This window comes from Brassica oleracea, chromosome C4 (genome assembly GCF_000695525.1).
Source record: "Brassica oleracea var. oleracea cultivar TO1000 chromosome C4, BOL, whole genome shotgun sequence".
In the NCBI taxonomy this organism is placed as follows: Eukaryota; Viridiplantae; Streptophyta; class Magnoliopsida; order Brassicales; family Brassicaceae; genus Brassica; species Brassica oleracea.
The window spans coordinates 52,159,834-52,178,813 of NC_027751.1; the positions used below are offsets into that span (position 1 = coordinate 52,159,834).

The window sequence follows — 18,980 nt, forward strand, 5'->3', positions numbered from 1 at the left end:
ATCTTAATCTGCTCCATAAGCTCATCAACGAGTCGATAGTGAGCTGAAGAAGAAGAAGCCCCTCCGGTCGAACGAGCCAATCCAACATAACGGCCCTTTTTCTTTGGAACAGCCTGAATGAGAAATAACAAATACATATCACACACATACGCACACACACACACATATCACACATACATAGCAAAAAAAAATAAGAATGTACCTCGAGAACAAGGTTGTTGAGTTGCTCTACGGTTAAGGAGTTGGAAGATGCAGAATCGCCTTCTTCACACATAGAAGCTTGAGTCGCGAGGAGATCCACTTTTCGATTTTCCACGACCTGGATTACGCCCTTAATAAGTCCATCCTGAATCTCCCCAGTCTTCTTGTTGGTATAGGCGTTCTTCATCAGGGTAAAATCATCTACGGGAACTCCACCGTTTTCCTTCATCTAAAAACAATATATTTAGTATCACATATTTAAAAATGAATAAGAAAATCAGATTAGAAACTTACTAGCTGAAGTGCTCGGGTCTGTAAACTTGTTGCCCCTAAGTTGTGGACAAACATCCCTTTCCCGCCACGGCTGCTACACCGATTTTGCGAGTTGATTGTCGACAAAGACTTTGTCTCATCTTTCGTCCAATGACCACACAAATCCCGCCAAACGTCTGGGTTGATGTGCTTCGGGACCTCACCAACATCGAATTTTTGCTTCCACTCATTGATCCGCTTGGTGTAGTGCGAAGCTGCTTTGCGGCGGAAAACAATTTTCACTTGTTCGGTAATCCCTGATTCCCAAGTGAACTCTTGCTGCAAAATAAATATAAATTTTTTTTTAGAAAGTTACAATTGGTGGAAAAAAATTTATAATATTAAAAATTGAGAACATATACCGCAAATTGCCGAAACCAGAGTTCTTGATCTTCTGCAGGCATGTCATAGAAAGTTGGATAACCACGCTTTAGCATCGTGTACTCCATCCTAAGAAGGCTGTTGGTGATACCATTGCCAGACAAATCAAACCTACGAAATAAAACCAAACACAATTAAATGTAAAAGATGAATATAAAATGAAAGAACCTTTTAAAACAAATACTTACCAAGTGGTGTTTGGGACAATAAGATAATTTGGATCAAGGCGCTGAAGCGATTCTCGGCCAGGTAGCCTAACTAACTCCGCAACAGTCATCGTAGTAGGCAATCCTCCTCCTCTTGAACTTTGAGAAGGGCCGGAAGCTACAGAAGGGGGGGTGCGGGCTGCTGGAGGGGTGGGGGCTGCTGGAGGAGTGGTAGCTGCAACTGGGCTACTAGCGGGTGACGTACTCTGAGTGACTGAAGAAGTACCCCGGCGAAAACGACGTCTAACTATAAGAGGAGGTGGTTCATCCCTACGAAAAAAAAACATTAGTAAGCTTTTTTATTATTTAGAAACGTATTATAATTGTGTTTCAAAAAAAAAAAAACGTTTTATTATAAACGTAGTAAGCTTTTTTATTATTTAAAAACATTAGTAAGCTTTTTTTATTATTTAGAAACGTATTATAATTGTGTTTCAAAAAAAAAAAAACGTTTTATTATAAACGTAGTAAGCTTTTTTATTATTTAAAAACATTAGTAAGCTTTTTTTATTATTTAGAAACGTATTATAATTGTGTTTCAAAAAAAAAAAAACGTTTTATTATAAACGTAGTAAGCTTTTTTATTATTTAAAAACATTAGTAAGCTTTTTTTATTATTTAGAAACGTATTATAATTGTGTTTCAAAAAAAAAAAAACGTTTTATTATAAACGTAGTAAGCTTTTTTATTATTTAAAAACATTAGTAAGCTTTTTTTATTATTTAGAAACGTATTATAATTGTGTTTCAAAAAAAAAAAAACGTTTTATTATAAACGTAGTAAGCTTTTTTATTATTTAAAAACATTAGTAAGCTTTTTTTATTATTTAGAAACGTATTATAATTGTGTTTCAAAAAAAAAGAAACTTTTTATAATTAAATTTTTTTTATAATAATTAAAAAGTGTTTTTAAATTAATTTAACGAAATTTTATAATGAAAAAAATATAAAAATATGAAACGTTTTATAATTAAAAACGATTTTTATATAATTAAAAAAAAAAATTTTAAAAAACTTTATTCAAATTAAAGAAATCCAAAATCTATAACTCCAATCACACAAATCGTAAATAAAAACTTCAATCCCGGCCCTAAACTAACTTCCAAATCCCTAATCAATCTCAAAATCACATAAACCCTAAAACTAACATTGTAACCATTGAAATCCCATGAGAAAGATAAAAGAATTCAAAATCTTACATGACTGGGTGAAAGAGGAGGTCGAATTTGGGGGATTACGTCGGAAATCGCGAGGGAGGAGGAGGGAATCGCCGGAAATCGCGAGGGAGGAGGAGGGGCTGGGCGGAGAGAGAGAGAAAACGGGGAAGAAATGAGGAAAAAGAAGAGATTTTCTCTTATGTATTCATTTAATGAACCGACGGATAACCGACGGGTTTTTTCCGTCGGTATTTTATCTACCCGTCGGAAATCCGTCGGTTTTGTAATATTGGCGGTTTACCAAAATTTTGCGCGGTACAGCTTGACCCGTGTAATTTTTTAAATATCGACGACCTTATCCGTCTGTTCTTCGTCGGTATAGTTAATTCCGTCGGTAATTTGTCGGAATATTCCGACGAGATACCGACGGATTAAGTTTTAGAGTTTACACAGGGTGTCGAAATTATTTATATTTGTTATAAAACTTTCTAAAACCAATATATTATGTTATATAATCATAAAACATTCTAAAAAAATGTTGTAGATTTGTTTGAGTGCTACAACTTCTGAGAACTGGCACAAGCCAACTTAAAAGTGTATGATGTTGTTCGAACGGTTTTGATTCATTTATCAGACTTCTTTACGTATCTTTGTTTCCCACTTGAACCGGGGTGGCTGCCTTGTTATATCTATCATGTGTATTCAACTTTTACTCCATTGAGAGTAAGCTATCTAAAATAAATGATGCTTATTGTTATGGTTGTTTCCGCTTGCAATTTATTGTTATATCACTATATGTTTCCGCGTGCGTTGTTGAAGCCGGGCCAGATCCCAATGGAAGACATCTAGCATCTGATTGGTTATGATCATCATTGTAGCCGGAGGAAGATTATCCTCTCGCCATTTCACCATATCCTTGTACATGAGCGTGCACGTGCTTTCTGTTTCATTACAAAGGAAAGGCATATTCAATTACATACCCCAAGATCTAACTATAAAGTCTTTATATATATATAGTTTTTTGTCGGGATCGTATGACCAAATACCGACGAAAGTATTCTGTCAGGATTTTCCGACGCAGTTCCGACGAATTTGCCGAAATAGATTTCCGACAAGTTTTCGTCGGAATTCCGTTGGAAAATCCTGACCGATTTTTTTCGGTCGGTTTTTCCGTCGGTATTGTCCGTATTTTCTTAGTTTAATTGGCAACTTAGGTTTATAAATCAGGTAAACTTTAATTTTATTTTAGCAATATTTTTTACTTTTATTCATTTTAGATAATATAGTTTATATGACATGGACTTACATTTAATGTTAATTTATATTTTTGATAAACATTTAAAAATATGGTAATAACTTGACATTATTCTGTTAAGATTTCCCATTTGAGAAACCCTTTTCAGTATTACATCTAATGTCGATTTATATTTTTGAAATTTTTTTTTAGAATATGATAATAACTCATAAATCATTATTAAAATAAATGTATTAAAAATGGTATTACAAATTTCAAAATATCATTTAATAATTTATATATTTTTAAATTATACAATTTTATTACTAAAATTTACAAAAAAAAAAGTATACAATTTTTTTTAAAGAAAATTATAAAAATTTGATCCGCGAGAGATCATTTGTAAATTGTGTTGAATTGGGCCAGGGCCCATAGAAGTAAATGAACATATATTTAAAAGGCAAGAGTAACGAAACCTTGGGCAAGAAGAAAAGTGGAAACCTAAATTGCCGCGTTCACAGGCTTACCGCGTTCGTCAAGGGCGTACTTTCTCATCCTCCTCCTCCTCCGCTCCCAATCCTATCGATGACAAAGGTTAGCCACTTCTTCTCTTTCCCCCTGATGAAAGATAAATCAAAATCTCGAGACGTCTATTTGTATTTTGATATCTGCGATTGGTCTTTCAGGGAAGAGATCGGTCATCACCCCAGTCTGGGAGTCTGTTAATCGTCTTGCCCCCTGGTTTGTTGGTGGATATGTGTTTAAATTTGGTTTGGGTAATAAAAGTTGAATTTTTTTTTCCCTAGATAAGAGAAAAAGACAACATGTTCATTCGTGTTTTGTTTTTTTTACATATATCTCAGAAATCTCGGCCTTAATTAAATCCAAGCTAAAGTCTGTTGAGTTGCACGAAGAATATTTGAGAGAGTTTGAACGTTATCATCAGGAAAAGGGTATGAATCTTTCCCCTCTTTTTTATTTTTGGCTTTTGAAGTTCAGATTGAAACTAACTCCTATCTCTGTGCTTTTTCTCTTATTTCGTGCATTCAGAGCAGAGCCGTAGCCTCCGTCCATTCTCCTAGAAATGTAATGAAATGTATTATATCTATTTGCAATGCCAGTGAACTTAATTGTCTATGGTTGTGATGTACTTGTTTTTTTTTTTTTTTTTTTTTTTTTTGGCGTTTATAAACATTGGCCTCTCAGACTTCTTTACGTATCTTTGTTTCCCACTTGAACCGGGGTGGCTGCCTTGTTATATCTATCATGTGTATTCAACTTTTACTCCATTGAGAGTAAGCTATCTAAAATAAATGATGCTTATTGTTATGGTTGTTTCCGCTTGCAATTTATTGTTATATCACTATATGTTTCCGCGTGCGTTGTTGAAGCCGGGCCAGATCCCAATGGAAGACATCTAGCATCTGATTGGTTATGATCATCATTGTAGCCGGAGGAAGATTATCCTCTCGCCATTTCACCATATCCTTGTACATGAGCGTGCACGTGCTTTCTGTTTCATTACAAAGGAAAGACATATTCACTATAGATATACAAGATCTAACTACAAACTATTTTTTGTTTATATATATATATATAACAACAACTAATTGGACTAACCAGATCTGATATGTACCACCGCGACTCCAGTGGAAGAGAGAGCTTGTAGCAGGTGGTCAGGGGTTCGTTTTTGGTCTCCATAGGCTTTGATGGAGACAGGACCAGAGTAGCCTAGTTCTCTGAACCCACCTTCTATACTCGGACGGACACGATGAGCATCAATACCCTCTGTAACCGAACAGTCCTTCATGTCCCACCACACGGCTGAGGAAAGCAAAAAACAGTTTGTGTTCACTTTAACGCCAAAACAAGAACGGTTAATTTCTGATAACTGCGACGTTAGGAAGAGAATTTATACGTGAAGTATATTATATACATTCATTCTTTTCAAAAAATTAGATTTTAATGGAACCCAATGCAAGGCTAAAGTTAAAAAGTATATTATATTCATGCATGGAAACCAGCTTCACCCGCAAACTCTAAAAACCATATGTGATCAACTTACAAACTTCGCACTGATGACAATGCCGTTACCAAACTCCCAACCATCAAAAATAATAATGAGTTCTTTTCCAGATTCATACCGTCATAAAGTAACTGAATACATTGACATTATAAACCTTATGGAAGAAAATTTGTTCATGACATTTTTTTATATATAGAAGATTGATTTTTAAAAAGGTGTTTCAACTAACACCTCTATTCATCACTTCACAGGGGTCGGATGTGTATCGCAAACCAAGCAAGGACCACTAGTTCAGTTTCTTTGTTTAAACATAAATTAAATCTCTGATATGATCTACAAAATACATATGAGGGGGAATATGTATGTAAATGATAGATGATAAAATTCAAGGTTCAAAAAGAGTATATCAAAAGTCAGAGATTATAAAGTCACTGTGGTTCCTTTAGTTTATAAGTTTTCAAGTCCCTATTTTGCTAACCAAAGTTTCTTTTAACAATTTGCTTACATATCTTCAGTACTTGTAACAAAGAAACACAAAACATCTTTGTCTCTATTTTGTTTTAGCTTCAGTTGAGAAACCAAAAGAATCCGAATGTCTTTGTCATTCTATAAGTTCAAACCAACCAATTCCTCAAGAGAAACCAGCACAAAGAGATATTACTATTGGTATTTTCTATTCATCTATTTCCTTACAATCATTTATATATTTGATAGTATTTTTAATTTGATTTTCAGGCTCATAGAGTTGCCACAAACATCAAAAAAACATCTTTTTACTTTGCATGGTTTCTTTAATGCATGATATGATTTAGTATTTTTTGTTAGCACTTTTTCAATATTTAACATTATTTATTTATTTGTAATATAAATAATTGTGATTTTAACGTTTCCAACATTTTTTTCCAAAGAATCTAGCATTGACTTTCTCTATTCTAATCTTGCATTAAATGATATTAACTGTGAAATACTTTTCCCATAAAAAGTAATATCAACATATATGAAAGATTTAATTGTTGTCAAAATAAAACCGCAGTAGCACTAGGTGGATCCAATTGATGTGAGTTTGGATATGGATAATCCATTTAAAACATGGTTGAGTTTGTAAAACATGCACTCCAATGTTGGTGATGAGATTAACCCAGTTCTTCATCTACATTTAGAGGATATTTCAAGATCTGTAAGGTTCTTTGAATCATAATCAGATTATTTTGAGAGTGTAAATTATCTCTCTTTTTTTGAGAAAAATGAAAAAATGAATAACTCACGGCAAGGAAGCAGAAATAGAATATATGAAACATTGTTTTGTTTAATCACTGTTCTAGAATATATGAATCAAAGTATTAACTTAGGGTCATTGCTTCTGCAGTTTTTTCGTTATAACTTACTCTAAAGACAATTTGATTTCTCGGCTTCACCCTGTGTGATGATTATTATGCATATTTATTAAATTAGTTAGTGCATCTAAATGCATATATATCAGTTAAAATATACATTTTGATCTTTAATTCATTTAAATCAGGATATTAAAGTAATGCAACACTTGCGTGACTAAACCGTTTTCATAACGATGTATGTAATGAAACAAAAACGAGATAATAATTAGTCTAGAAGAAAATAAACTTATGTAACTTTGCGGTATAGGAAAGGTAATAAAAATGACATATTACTACTGATAAGTTAAATTTTGTACTTGTTCTATGTGATTGAATGAGACGATCATAATTAAATTTTGAAATATCAAAACTATTCACAAAGTTTACAAAAAGTTTCAAGTACAGAACAGTAGTAATGAAAACATAACTTATACGTTGACCGAAGTTTCTATTAACAATTTGTTTACATATCTTCTGTATTTGTAACAAAGAAACACAAAAAAAAAATAATTCTATTTTGCTTTAGCTTCAGTTGAGAAACCAAAAAAAAATTCTCATGTAATTGCCTTTCTATAAGTTCAAACCAACCAATTCCTCAAGAGAAATGAGTACAGATACTATTGGCCCCCCCTTTTATTCATCTATTTCCTTACAATCATTTATATATTTGATAGTATTTTAATTTCATTTTCTGGCTCCTACAGTTCCCACAAATTGAAAAAAGATCTTTGTACTTTCCTCTTTGTAAGAGTCAAAGTTGAGTGCTTTCGACTCATGCTGCTATAGATGTCGCGAATAACCATCTCGAAAGCTGTCTTTTCATTGGTCGAGTCCAGTGCAGATGTCTCCATGGAAAAACAAACCTTCAGCCTCCGAAGGCTTCTGCCTCCCTCATTGCTCACCGCTCTTATGCTCTCGAGGTCACTTTTATTCCCAATGAGCATATTTGCTACTGTTGTGATGGAGTGAGCTGCATTTAGATTCATCCACTACTGTCAAACTACTTAAAACAGAAAACAATAAGCTCGTCGCTGGCTCGACGGACGTTCTCGAAGGTGGAGCTGCGAGTGAGCCCGTAGACCATGAGTGCTCCTATGGAGTCACCGACTCACCGTGATATGTAGAAGTGACAGCACGAAAGCGTTTTTGACCAGCGGTATCTCATATCTGAGCTTTGACGTTGCAGTGTCGGTCCGGATATAAATGGAGTCTAAATTGCATTTGAAAAATGATGCCCCTTAATTTTTATTTCATGTATTTTAAATATATTACTAGAATAATGTAAATTATTAGAAAAGTTAGTTTATTTTAAAAAAAAAGTCATGAATCTTTTAAATGTAAAATTGGTCATCAACATTAAATAATCATTGTTTTAAGCTACTTAGACCAATACTATCGGTGGTAGAGAGTCATTAAGCGTGGGTTCCACTATATTTTTTCAATGACTATGTCATAATGTCCTAATATAAAGAACGTTTGTACTGAATCCTTAGCACTGTTTGTGAGTCCCACAACACGTGGTGGCCCGCTATTAATTTATTATTTATTATTATTATTATTAATTTTTTTAAACTAGAAAACAAAAAAAAAAATTTAAAGACAAAAAAACGGAACCACCGATAATGTTGCCCTTAGAACACGTTTATAGGTAACTCTTAACCTTGTGCCTTAGGTTAATTAATTAAAAAAAAAGGAAAACGCAGAATAAAACAAAGGGACGTCCCTTAATTAAGCGTTTGAAGACACGTTCTTTGGTGCGACGTGTCCCAACTGTATTGGGTAGAGGAATGGTGAAGTCGTTCCCATTTCTTTCTCTCTCCTCTTTCTCTTCTCGTATTGGGTAGAGGAACGGTGAACGGTGAGAGCATGTATCAACATCGACGCTCTAGACAGTATTCTCTGTAAATTTGGGTTTGATTTTCGCAGTTGCAGACTTTTTTGGTGTTTTCAATCTGAACCAGAGCTGTTCTTTAAGTGTTTTCTTTTATCTCTGTCTCAGATTGATTGGATAAATTTTCTGGTCGTTTTGATCAGATTTTGTTTTCTGATTCGTTAAAAATCAGAGTTTAAAGGAGTTCGCAGTGAAGATTGAAGTTTGTGAAAGGATGGTGATCGAGGAAGGAGTGCTCGAATTGGTACAAGATGTTTGAAACTCAAAGTCACGATGGAGAAGGAGATGTGGTTAAGAGACCCCAAATAGGATCGTACCAATATAGGATAGAAAATTAAAGGTTTCCAATTACGTCAATTAAGTTAAGTTAATTGATATAATATTGGTTAAGAGACCCCAATGGGGTTGTACCAATAAACATGCCCTTAGTTTCTATTGATATTATCGCACAATATTTAATTAGTCATGAAATATAGTCGAACATATACTTCTTTATGAACTTTACTTTCCAAAAATAACAACTTAAAATGGAATTGTTAGTAATCTGTGATAAGCTATATATGTAAATCATAACAATCATCAATTTTTTTTATTTTTCTTTTGCAATATTCTTCAAACATTGAATTTTCAATGTTGATTATTTTAATTTCATAGGGCTTGTTTAATTTTCAAGAATTTTTAAAAAGATTGTTAGTCATCAAGAAAATAGAGAAAATAAAATTTACATGGAAGATTGGGAAATGGAACAATTCTAACAACACAGTCAACAATGGAGAAAACAAACATTACAGAAAACGACTAAAATAATGAAAACTAAAACATTGAATACAATAAATAATTATGTTTTATTTCATATTTGTTTTATAATTATTTAATGTCTGTATAATTAAAACTTAAGATTCTCTTAGAATGTATCTTGATCTTGTTGCATTTACTATCATAATTATAAAAGGCAAGATTTAAGGGAAAAGGAAAGTAGGTTTCGAACCTGTCGCTTGAAGGGCGAGAAGAAGAGTTCATGAACCACTACACTATGAGACCTCTAACTGTTTCGGCGCCCCTACATTGTTTTTAAATTCTGGTATCTAAAGCCCATATTTAAGACCACCTCCATCAGTGTCTCTTAAGGCATATTCTAAAAAAAAAACAAGAAAAAAATAAATAAATAAGGATAAAGGAGCAAGAACCGGTGTCTATTTTAGGATTTTTAGAGATGTTAAGAACCTTACGTGTCACGTTCTTATTCGACCTCCCATTTATGTCTCTCTCTTTCCTCCTCCAATCTAGATCACCCCATTTTCTCCTACGATGATGTCATTTTTATTTAAACTTCTTATGTATGCTTTTTTATGTTATTAAATTTAATCATTCAAAAACAAAATCCAATCATTCAACTTCTATTAAAAAAAATTAAAAACCCCAAAGAGATTCTCCCATTGGACCCAAAAAAAATTAATTACTCTAAGAAAGGTTCTAAACTCCTTAAATCACAAAATTAACTATTAAATTATTCATTAGAATTCATAATAGGTTCTAACCATTGAGCTTGCTCTAAGAATCTATTAGGTTTAATAAGACTGGAAGCACACAAAAAAATGTGGCCGCTTTCTTAAAAAAATAGAGAAAAAATATGTTGTATAGGAGAGTTGAACCAGATTGGTAAAACAAAGTCTAATTTCTAGAGTTAATACCACTAGACTAAGACAGTCTTTTCAAAAATTTGTGGCCGGAATAGTTTCTTAAATATATTGGCCGGAAGCATGTGTTTCATTGGCTTGGTCCAAGGGCTGGTGGCTCTGCTTAGATTTGTTGTCTTTTTGCATTGTTTACATTTTATCCATATATTTTTGTAAAGGTTTTTTAGTCTAAGCTGAATTCAATGATACAAACAATAACATGCAATAATCAAATCTCTGTGTAATTACTAATTACAATTGTTAAATAGATATACATGTGTTGAGAAAAAAAAAGATGTACATTTACAAAATAAGAAAGTAAAGCACTTTCTTTGAAAAATTCATAGAAATTGAACTTTTGCACGAAAAAATAAAAGAGTATTTAAATATTTAGTGGAAAGTAGAGTGATTTAAAAAAAAAAGTAGAGTGATTTAAGAAAAGTAAAGATCCTGCATTAATTTTTTTGGGAAAGAATCCAACAATCAAGTTATAATATATATATTGAGCAAAAAAAATCAATTTTTATTTATATATTTATAATAATATACTCCATCACTGTGATTTTAACTTTTCTAACATTAATTTTTTTGGTAAAGAATCCAACAATATTGACTTCTCCATTCAGATCTTGCATTAAATTCAATTAACTCTGAAATATTTTTCCTTAAGGAAGTAATATCAACATATATGGAAGATTTAACTCTGGTCAAAATAAAAATAATAGAGGGATATTAAACTGAGACTTTTCTTGGCAAAGAGTGTATAAATAGAGTAGATGTTAAAAGTTAAAACAAAGTCCATAGTAATAAAACTTAAAACATATAATGGATATCAGAAAACCCTCTATCACTTTCTTTTTTGTAATAACATTGGTAACCTCGCTGTCTAGCTACAACACTTTGGCCGCCTCGGGTATTATACTTACCAACAAAATATTATTTTTAGTTATTTTCAGTTTTCGTTGATTATTCTGAAAGAAATTGTCGATTTTTTTATTTAATGAATCGACAGTGACCATTTATATGCATGTAGTATACATGTTTACTTAAAGGAATATGACTTTCAAATAATCTTGTATGGTCTATAGATAATTCAATTATCATAATTGTAATCTTGACTTGGATTGTATTTGTGTAGTGATTAACTCAGCAAATGGTGATGTTTGCGATGTTCCATGTGTGCCTGGAAAGTACGAGCTTTTCGAATGTGCCCATGACTGTATGGTGGATGGGTTCTCTACAGGATATTGTGATAAAAAATCTCAAAAATGCTGTTGCACCAACAGAGGGATTTAATATCAGGTCTTTGAAAATTGTCTGAGGCTTCAGTTATGAAGTGTAATGTTGAATGAAATAAAACAAAATTATTATCTATATATATATATATATAGGCTTCATAACTTAATTATTTATTTCGACGTCAATATATAGACAACAACAAAAGTTCAGAATTAAACTGCATATTCCTATTATTAATTTGACAGATTGTTAACTTACCTTTCAATGTTGACATCGAAATCACAAACCTTTCAACGTCAACAAAATGCAGTCTCAAATACAGTTGACATATATAGAAAATTAACAACTATATATGCACCCCACCCCACCCCCTTACCAAAACAGTGTCAACTGTAGATGTCATGATTTTATTGAGTATGTCGCTTTGAACATAGCGTGTTGTTGTGAAATGCAAATTAAAGCGTTAATATAAGCATAGTTACACCATTGATATATTTCATTATAAACAAAGTACTTTTACAACACAAAGTTAAATAAAAACATGAAACAACTAAACCATAAAAAGTGCTAAGCAATAGATGACAAAACATGAACTGAATGCCAAAGGAACGGCTCGAGACTGCGTAGATCTAAACCCAGGCCCTCCATAAAAGAAATGGCTCTTCCATTCATCTGTATATTCAGTCTTGACGTTGTAGGATTCAGGGTTTGTTACTATTTTCTTGATATTTTGGATCGGCTGCAGACTATTGTTGTTATCTATGAACTTGAGGTTGCGGAAATAGCTGCTTTTACCGAATCCTTCTTTGGGGAAGTGGCCAGACCCCATTTGAGTCTTTGTATGGCGGCTGAAATTTTGCAAGTTTAAGATTTCACCGCCCCATTCCGCGATGGTTGCGTAATCAGCTAAGGTTGTGAAAAGTTCTTTCGGCCAGTAACCTACCAATAAGTTACTGGGTCCCAAACTCAGCCACCAATTCCCATATATACGATCCTATCAAAACGAATACATATAAATGTTTAGGAATTGAAACATATAGAATTTTAATAAGAAACATATATATATGTAAAGCAGTGGGAAAAAGAAACGGACCTTCCATACAAGTATGGTAATCTCGTATTGACTACCTCCGAAAGAAGAAGTGGGAGAAATAGCTCCACCAAGGACAATACTGCTACTAGTTTGTATAAAACCAGAGCATCTTAGGTTATAGCATCCGTTCTTATACGAATCACTCTGTAAAATGTTACATTATTGTTACCAACAAAAATAATAAACTAATTCAAGTTCGTGTTATTCTAGATGGTTTTAATTAATGCATTAATACAAGCAAAACCAGTAGTATGGATGCTTTAAAACTCAGTTAAAGATTAACAACTGGTTTTTTCTATTTAGTGTTTTTTTCTATTTAGTGTAAATATTTTTAAATCAAATATATAATAATGATTAAACATTAAAATGTGATTTAAATTTTGTAGAAGATTCAAATTTTGTTTGCAATTTGGGTCCTAACAAAATTAATTTGAAAAGTATGTAGAGTTAGCCCTGAGAGTTGAAGGTCCAAAAGCCTAATTATTTTTCGGCCTTCAAAAATATGGAAATCAAAATATCACGGGCCGGAATAGAATTTTACAAGGCCTTAAGCCCTTGTTCTGATTTCTGTTCCAGGACGGGTCTGTAAGTATGTGTTAATTTTGAAAATCTTATTATTCTTTTTATTTAAGTTTTGTTAACTCCATATGTTTTAAAAGTTTCTTTTAATATTTGTATATATATAGATATTCTTGTAGTAATTTTCCAACTCACAATGTAAAAATACGCCAAGGAGAGAGTAATAATCAATTTAAAAAACCAATTACATTTATTTTAATATATTGATTTGTTGCTTAACTTTTGAAAAATGTACTGTAAATAAATTAAATATAATCGAATTTTTTAAATGTCATTTAAATATTTAAATATATATACATATTTAAAATTAAATCAAGAGATTTTATTTTGTATATTATAACTTAAATTAAGAGATATTATTAATTAATGTAATTTTGAAAACATATTTCACGATATTTGTATCCACTTTATTGTCCTCTAGTATTGTTTTTTATATATTGCATAATATTTTTGTATAGTATAGAAACTAAAAATAGTATAATATCCACAATAAACTTATAATATTACTCCTTTATTTTTTATTTGTCACAGTACTCTTTGCTCAAAGTAATACAGTTATTGTATTACCAAAATATTAAATAATATTAATAATGTTCTATAACATAAAATGCGATAAAACTGATAAAGAAACTTACTGTCCAAAAAATAAATAGCCTCGGTTTGTTATCGCCATACAACGTCGATCGGAAGAACCTAAATATTTGAATAATGCAACCATGTTAGTTTATTAATAATAGTACGTATATATTTGATGAAAATTATGGAAACATCCACAATCAAAAATTTAAACCAACCTGCCAGCCAAACTCTAGGGTGTTAAGGTCATTAGTCTTATATTTTCCCGAGCTAATCCAAATCTGAGATATAGACATCTCCTTTCCCTCTATCGCCGGATCCCATACGTTAATCGTGGCTTTTGCTCCGTATAGTTCTGGTGGGCTTTTCTCTTATGATCGCATACTATCATTCCACACCATATATAATACGTAATTAGATGGTTGCTTGAAGACAATGTCAAAATTAAAAAGCTAATAAACACACAATATTCAGTGTACGTAGTTTTAATTTCAACAGCTTTTGACTTGCTTTCTAATTAAAAGAAAATTTAAGGCATATCAAAAATAATAAATAACTGAATAATTTTAGAAAACCAAGAACCAAGTGAACCTGAAAAATCGGTTGCGCATATTAATCAATCTAAGAGCATCAGCATCCCAGCACCCCTAATGGGGTGCTTATTTTTTTAATTTTTTTTTATTTTTGTTTTTTTATTTCTGTTTTTTAAAAAATAAAAATAAAATAAAAAATAAAATAAAAAAATAAAATAAAAAATTAATTACGGGTCGCCACGTGTCAGTGGGGTCCGCGAATAATTCAACCAACATCTAAATGGAGCGCTTATTTAAGCGTGAAAAGCAACTGGTGTTGGCATTTTCGAGGGACCCATGATTTGTTTACTATTTTTTTTTCTAAGCGTTTATCTCTAAGCAACTGGGTTGCTGATGCTCTAACTATCTAGAATAGTTTGATAATATACCTCATGTCCACGATTGTAACTGGTGAAATCAGGCCCTGTCCGGTCAGTCTTACTGACACTGTAGTTCCGTACTGGTACGGTTCCTTCTGGACAGTTGACAGTACTAACTTGAGCTTCCCAAGTTTCCAGTTTGCTTTTCTTGTCTGCTTCGACTGTCCGAGGAATTTCGGACGGCCATTCCTGTTTTTTTTTCTCAAAAGCCAAAAATATTATTATTTTATTTTAAATAACATTAACATGGAAGTATAAAATTAAAAATGTAAAAAATCAAGCGAACCTGAATTTTATGATTTTTTAGTAAAGTGCTTTCAAATGCTGGCTGCTTTATTTTGTCGATACATTCGACATCATCTCCATCCGAAGTCTGTTGAAGATAAATTTCACAAATACATAAAAGATTAGTATAATTAATTTAGTTCAAAAATTAAGTGTATGATATATGGACATGTGGATGCGGTGTTCAAACGGGGTAAAGGAAAAAAGATTTTAAAAAATTGACGCTGCAATTTTTCATTTCTTGAGTTTTTTTTTGGTTGGAAACACATGCACATACGATGATGACGGACAAATAATCCTAGTTTAATAGCGGATAATTAATTTCTACTAGTTTAATAGTTGATATAACATTATAACTCGGTTGTTTTTTGTTTTTCAAAGAAGTTTAGGACAAAACTTTTAGAATAGTGAACTGGATCAGCAACAAAAACCATATAAGTAAGTAGAAACCTTAATAGTAACTGCAACTTTGATGATGGCTAGAACAAGGATGAAACGAAGAATCTGCGGGAAATCCATTGTAGAGTCACAGCGCTCTCTATCTTCTTTTCTCACAGGCGATCTCTGGAAATCAGCGTTTTCTCTCTCTCGATATCTCGCGTGAACTATTGTCTCTTATGTTTTGATTACTCTCGCTCTCTTCTGTTTTTAAAGAGTTTTTTTTCTGAGTCGACGAAAGAAGAATCCCATGCAAAGAAGGCATGTGTTCATTATAACGACCAAACAAGAATGGTTTCTGTTTCTGGTAAGTGGTAACCGTGTGACGTTCAAGTAGATAATTTATACATGGGCCATGTACATCCGTTCTTTTCAAAAGATCAGTTCTTTTCAAACGTTTAGAAAACAATGGATCCAATGAATTAGGCTAAAGTTAAAAAGTTATATTCAATGGAAGGCCAGGGGCGTAGCCAGTGCATGACCAATGGCGGCACGTGCACCTGTGGAAGGCACACCGGCTCCATCCGCAAACTCTAAAAACCATGTGAGCAACTTACAAACATCACACTATATAATGACAATGATATATGACCAAAAAAAGAAGAAAGTAACTGGATACATGACTCATCATTTATGTCGATTTATCCTTATTGCTTGATTTCGAACTTCATAAAAATGTTCTTGTTTAATTTCACACTTGATTTGCTCTGGCTTATTCCTTTTTTATTGTAAAGTACTAAAATAGATAACTCTCTCGTTCCCTTGGAAACAAAATGTTTTGGGAATAGCTTACTCGTGTTTAGATTATCTTTTCCTCACATTTCTTTCTTTAACTTTTTGTGTGTTTTACGTTACATATAATTAATAACCATGTTTTAACAATACATATAATTAATAACCATGTTTTAACAAAAAAAAAAGCCTTGTCTACTAAGAAATACCCTATTTGGTCTACAACATGAACTAAAGTGTAAAAGGCAATAATCTAAAACTTTAACTTGATCCACTCCATAAACCACATACGATTTCATGATATTTCAATACTTATATGTTTTGTAGACGTTAGAAATTGCAACATCTACATAGGCTCCACTAGAAAATAATTAGTCACATAAAATCACAAGTTAGTTTACTCCACGTAAAGTAATTCTTTTTTGTTTGCAGAAATATTTACATTTAAGTTCGTCTACGATACGATTAAACATGTCTACATTAACTAGATACTTAAATTTTATCAAAAGAAAGTTAGATTAAACAAATATTAGTTAGAAGATTTCAAACTCGGTTCACTCTCACTGTATAGACATTTTTTAACAATACGTCCTAAATTTAATTTGGTCCATGATATAACTGATAAACTAAAGATATCTAATAAACCCAAATAATTTAGAATTGATATACAAGAGGAGCTAACTTCGTCAAACCAGACAAAATGCTTAAATATGCTTTATTTTAATGTAAAATATAATTCCTATGAAATATATAACTTCCCCAGTGATAAGATTCAATTTGTGAAGAATTGTTTTTCATAAAAAGTAATTACAACTCTTTTAATAGAGAAGATATATATTCTTTTGAAGAATATAAATCTAGAGTGTAATTTAAAGGACAAATGGGAAAAAGGTAGGAAAGAAGAGGAAAAGTTGTCTCAGATAGTTGTGGGTCTTGTAAAGAGACTACGCGATAGCCATAGCTCAAAACAACAATAACAACAAAGATTGCACATTTCTCCTCAACTACTTCACTCTCAATTATGTTCATCTTTGCTATTACATCCACTACTACATCTACGTCATGTTCATCTTTGTCTACACTAATGATGTGAATGTTCCTCCAACATCCACTACTGCATCCACCCCCAAAGATTGCCATTTTAGGTCGTTTGTTTTTCTTAAAACTACAATTCTGTAATTTTTAGTATTTCTAAAGCCACATTCAACATTTTAACAGTAAAACTATAAATTTCAAACTAAAAAACCTTGACAGCAAAATACAAGTCTCAAACAATCGGACCATAATGTCGACAATCATTTTGCCTCTCTGTTAAATACTAGCTCAGATAACGAATCACAACACATCATAATATTAGATCAAATGGTATAATATTTTATCGTCTCGCAAGTTTAGTGACAAAACATAATGCCATTTCTACTACCAATTGGATCCGGTTAAGTCAAGTAAATTTGACCAATTTGGTTTGGTTATTGGTTACTCTAACGGTTTAACAAATCTATATTAAACTAACCGTTTAGCAATCGAAAACTTTGACCTTTGATAGGTAATAACGTTGAAAGAAACGACCAGAAGAGCGAGATCGTCCGATCTCGATTATGAACAACAATAACCAGCATCAGCTTCTGAACAGCTTAGCTTCTTATTAATCAACTTTTATAAGATCTACTTTAGTGTTGTTTCTATAGTAGATCCCAATCAACTTTTTGGGTATCCTAAAATTAATTTGGTTTCCAGATAAGTGTATGTTGTCCCTTAGATTTTAAAAAAATCCCCAATAAAATTATTCTAAAAAGAACAAACAGTTGGAACTTATAAGTCAAGAAGAAGATAGAAAGAAAAAGAAAAACACTTAATGAATTATTCTTGATTGATTCTCCGTTTGAAAAGTAACCATGAGAGCCACTACAGGAAAAAAAGAGTTAATATCAGGTATCAAACAAGACAAGAGTATCGTTAAACAAAGAAACCACAAAGACATTTATTTACCTGCTTAGTGGAGTCAGGTATGAACCTCACGACCGAGCAAATATCTGCCGTGAAAGGACTTGGCCTTTTTAAAAAAGTAGAAAAAGATGTAAGCAGCAAACTATAGTTTACATTGTAAAATGAAATGTGCTTTAATTTCATCAAAATTCATATAGGAAACTAACCTTGTCTGCTTCTTCAATCGAAGAAAACTCAACGTAGGCAAATTCATCGAACTGGGCCATCGCGTCCCATAATCATTGTAACATTAACAACTTGGCCAGCTTCTTTGAAGAAGTCCTCGCTGGAGAGGATAATTAAATAGTAAGATCAATGGAAAACTTACAAAAAAATAATAACAAAAGGTGTGTTATACTTACAATCTGATCTTTTACAATAGTATACGAGATTATCAACTTATATTATTTATGATGGAGCGCGAACAAGACGAGGGGTTTGTGATGGATATTGCTGAAAGTCAAAATAATATTACACAAAAAGTTAATATCAAACAAACATATAGCAAACCCGCAACTAGGTCCTTATTTTTATCAAATGGACTAATAATCTCATTAGTAATATAATATGCACTAAGAGAAAAAAGAGAGAGGTACATACGTCAACATTAAATCCACCATCCACTTCTTCCTCGGAGTCTGAGT

The 18,980-nt window shown here is 32.2% G+C and overlaps 1 protein-coding gene, 2 long non-coding RNA genes and 1 pseudogene across 4 annotated transcripts in view; 2 read left to right on the forward strand and 2 right to left on the reverse strand.

Annotated features, from left to right (window-relative positions):
* LOC106339210 overlaps nt 1-1,411 on the reverse strand; it is a 3,428-nt gene extending 2,017 nt beyond the window's left edge. Inside the window, exons 1-5 of the mRNA XM_013778003.1 lie at nt 1,083-1,411; nt 861-1,005; nt 496-804; nt 203-430; nt 30-113 (exon numbers count right to left, since the gene is read on the reverse strand). Of these exons, the coding sequence (XP_013633457.1) occupies nt 30-113; nt 203-430; nt 496-804; nt 861-1,005; nt 1,083-1,387 (1,071 nt within the window). The 5' untranslated portion in view covers nt 1,388-1,411. The remainder of the gene's footprint in view (nt 1-29; nt 114-202; nt 431-495; nt 805-860; nt 1,006-1,082) is intronic.
* A 2,580-nt stretch (nt 1,412-3,991) lies between these two features.
* On the forward strand, nt 3,992-4,627 carry LOC106341541. Of its 2 annotated transcripts, none has more exons than XR_001269677.1 (4): nt 3,992-4,084; nt 4,177-4,231; nt 4,354-4,443; nt 4,541-4,627. It is a non-coding gene; the product is annotated as an uncharacterized LOC106341541 (long non-coding RNA). The 2 variants fall into 2 exon arrangements; XR_001269678.1 differs by having other exon boundaries at nt 4,546-4,627.
* Nucleotides 4,628-11,239: 6,612 nt separating this feature from the next.
* LOC106341161 lies at nt 11,240-11,836 on the forward strand. The gene is made up of 2 exons (XR_001269572.1): nt 11,240-11,369; nt 11,595-11,836. It is a non-coding gene; the product is annotated as an uncharacterized LOC106341161 (long non-coding RNA).
* A 409-nt stretch (nt 11,837-12,245) lies between these two features.
* On the reverse strand, nt 12,246-14,314 carry LOC106339211 (annotated as a pseudogene).
* Between the last annotated feature and the right edge of the window lie 4,666 nt (nt 14,315-18,980).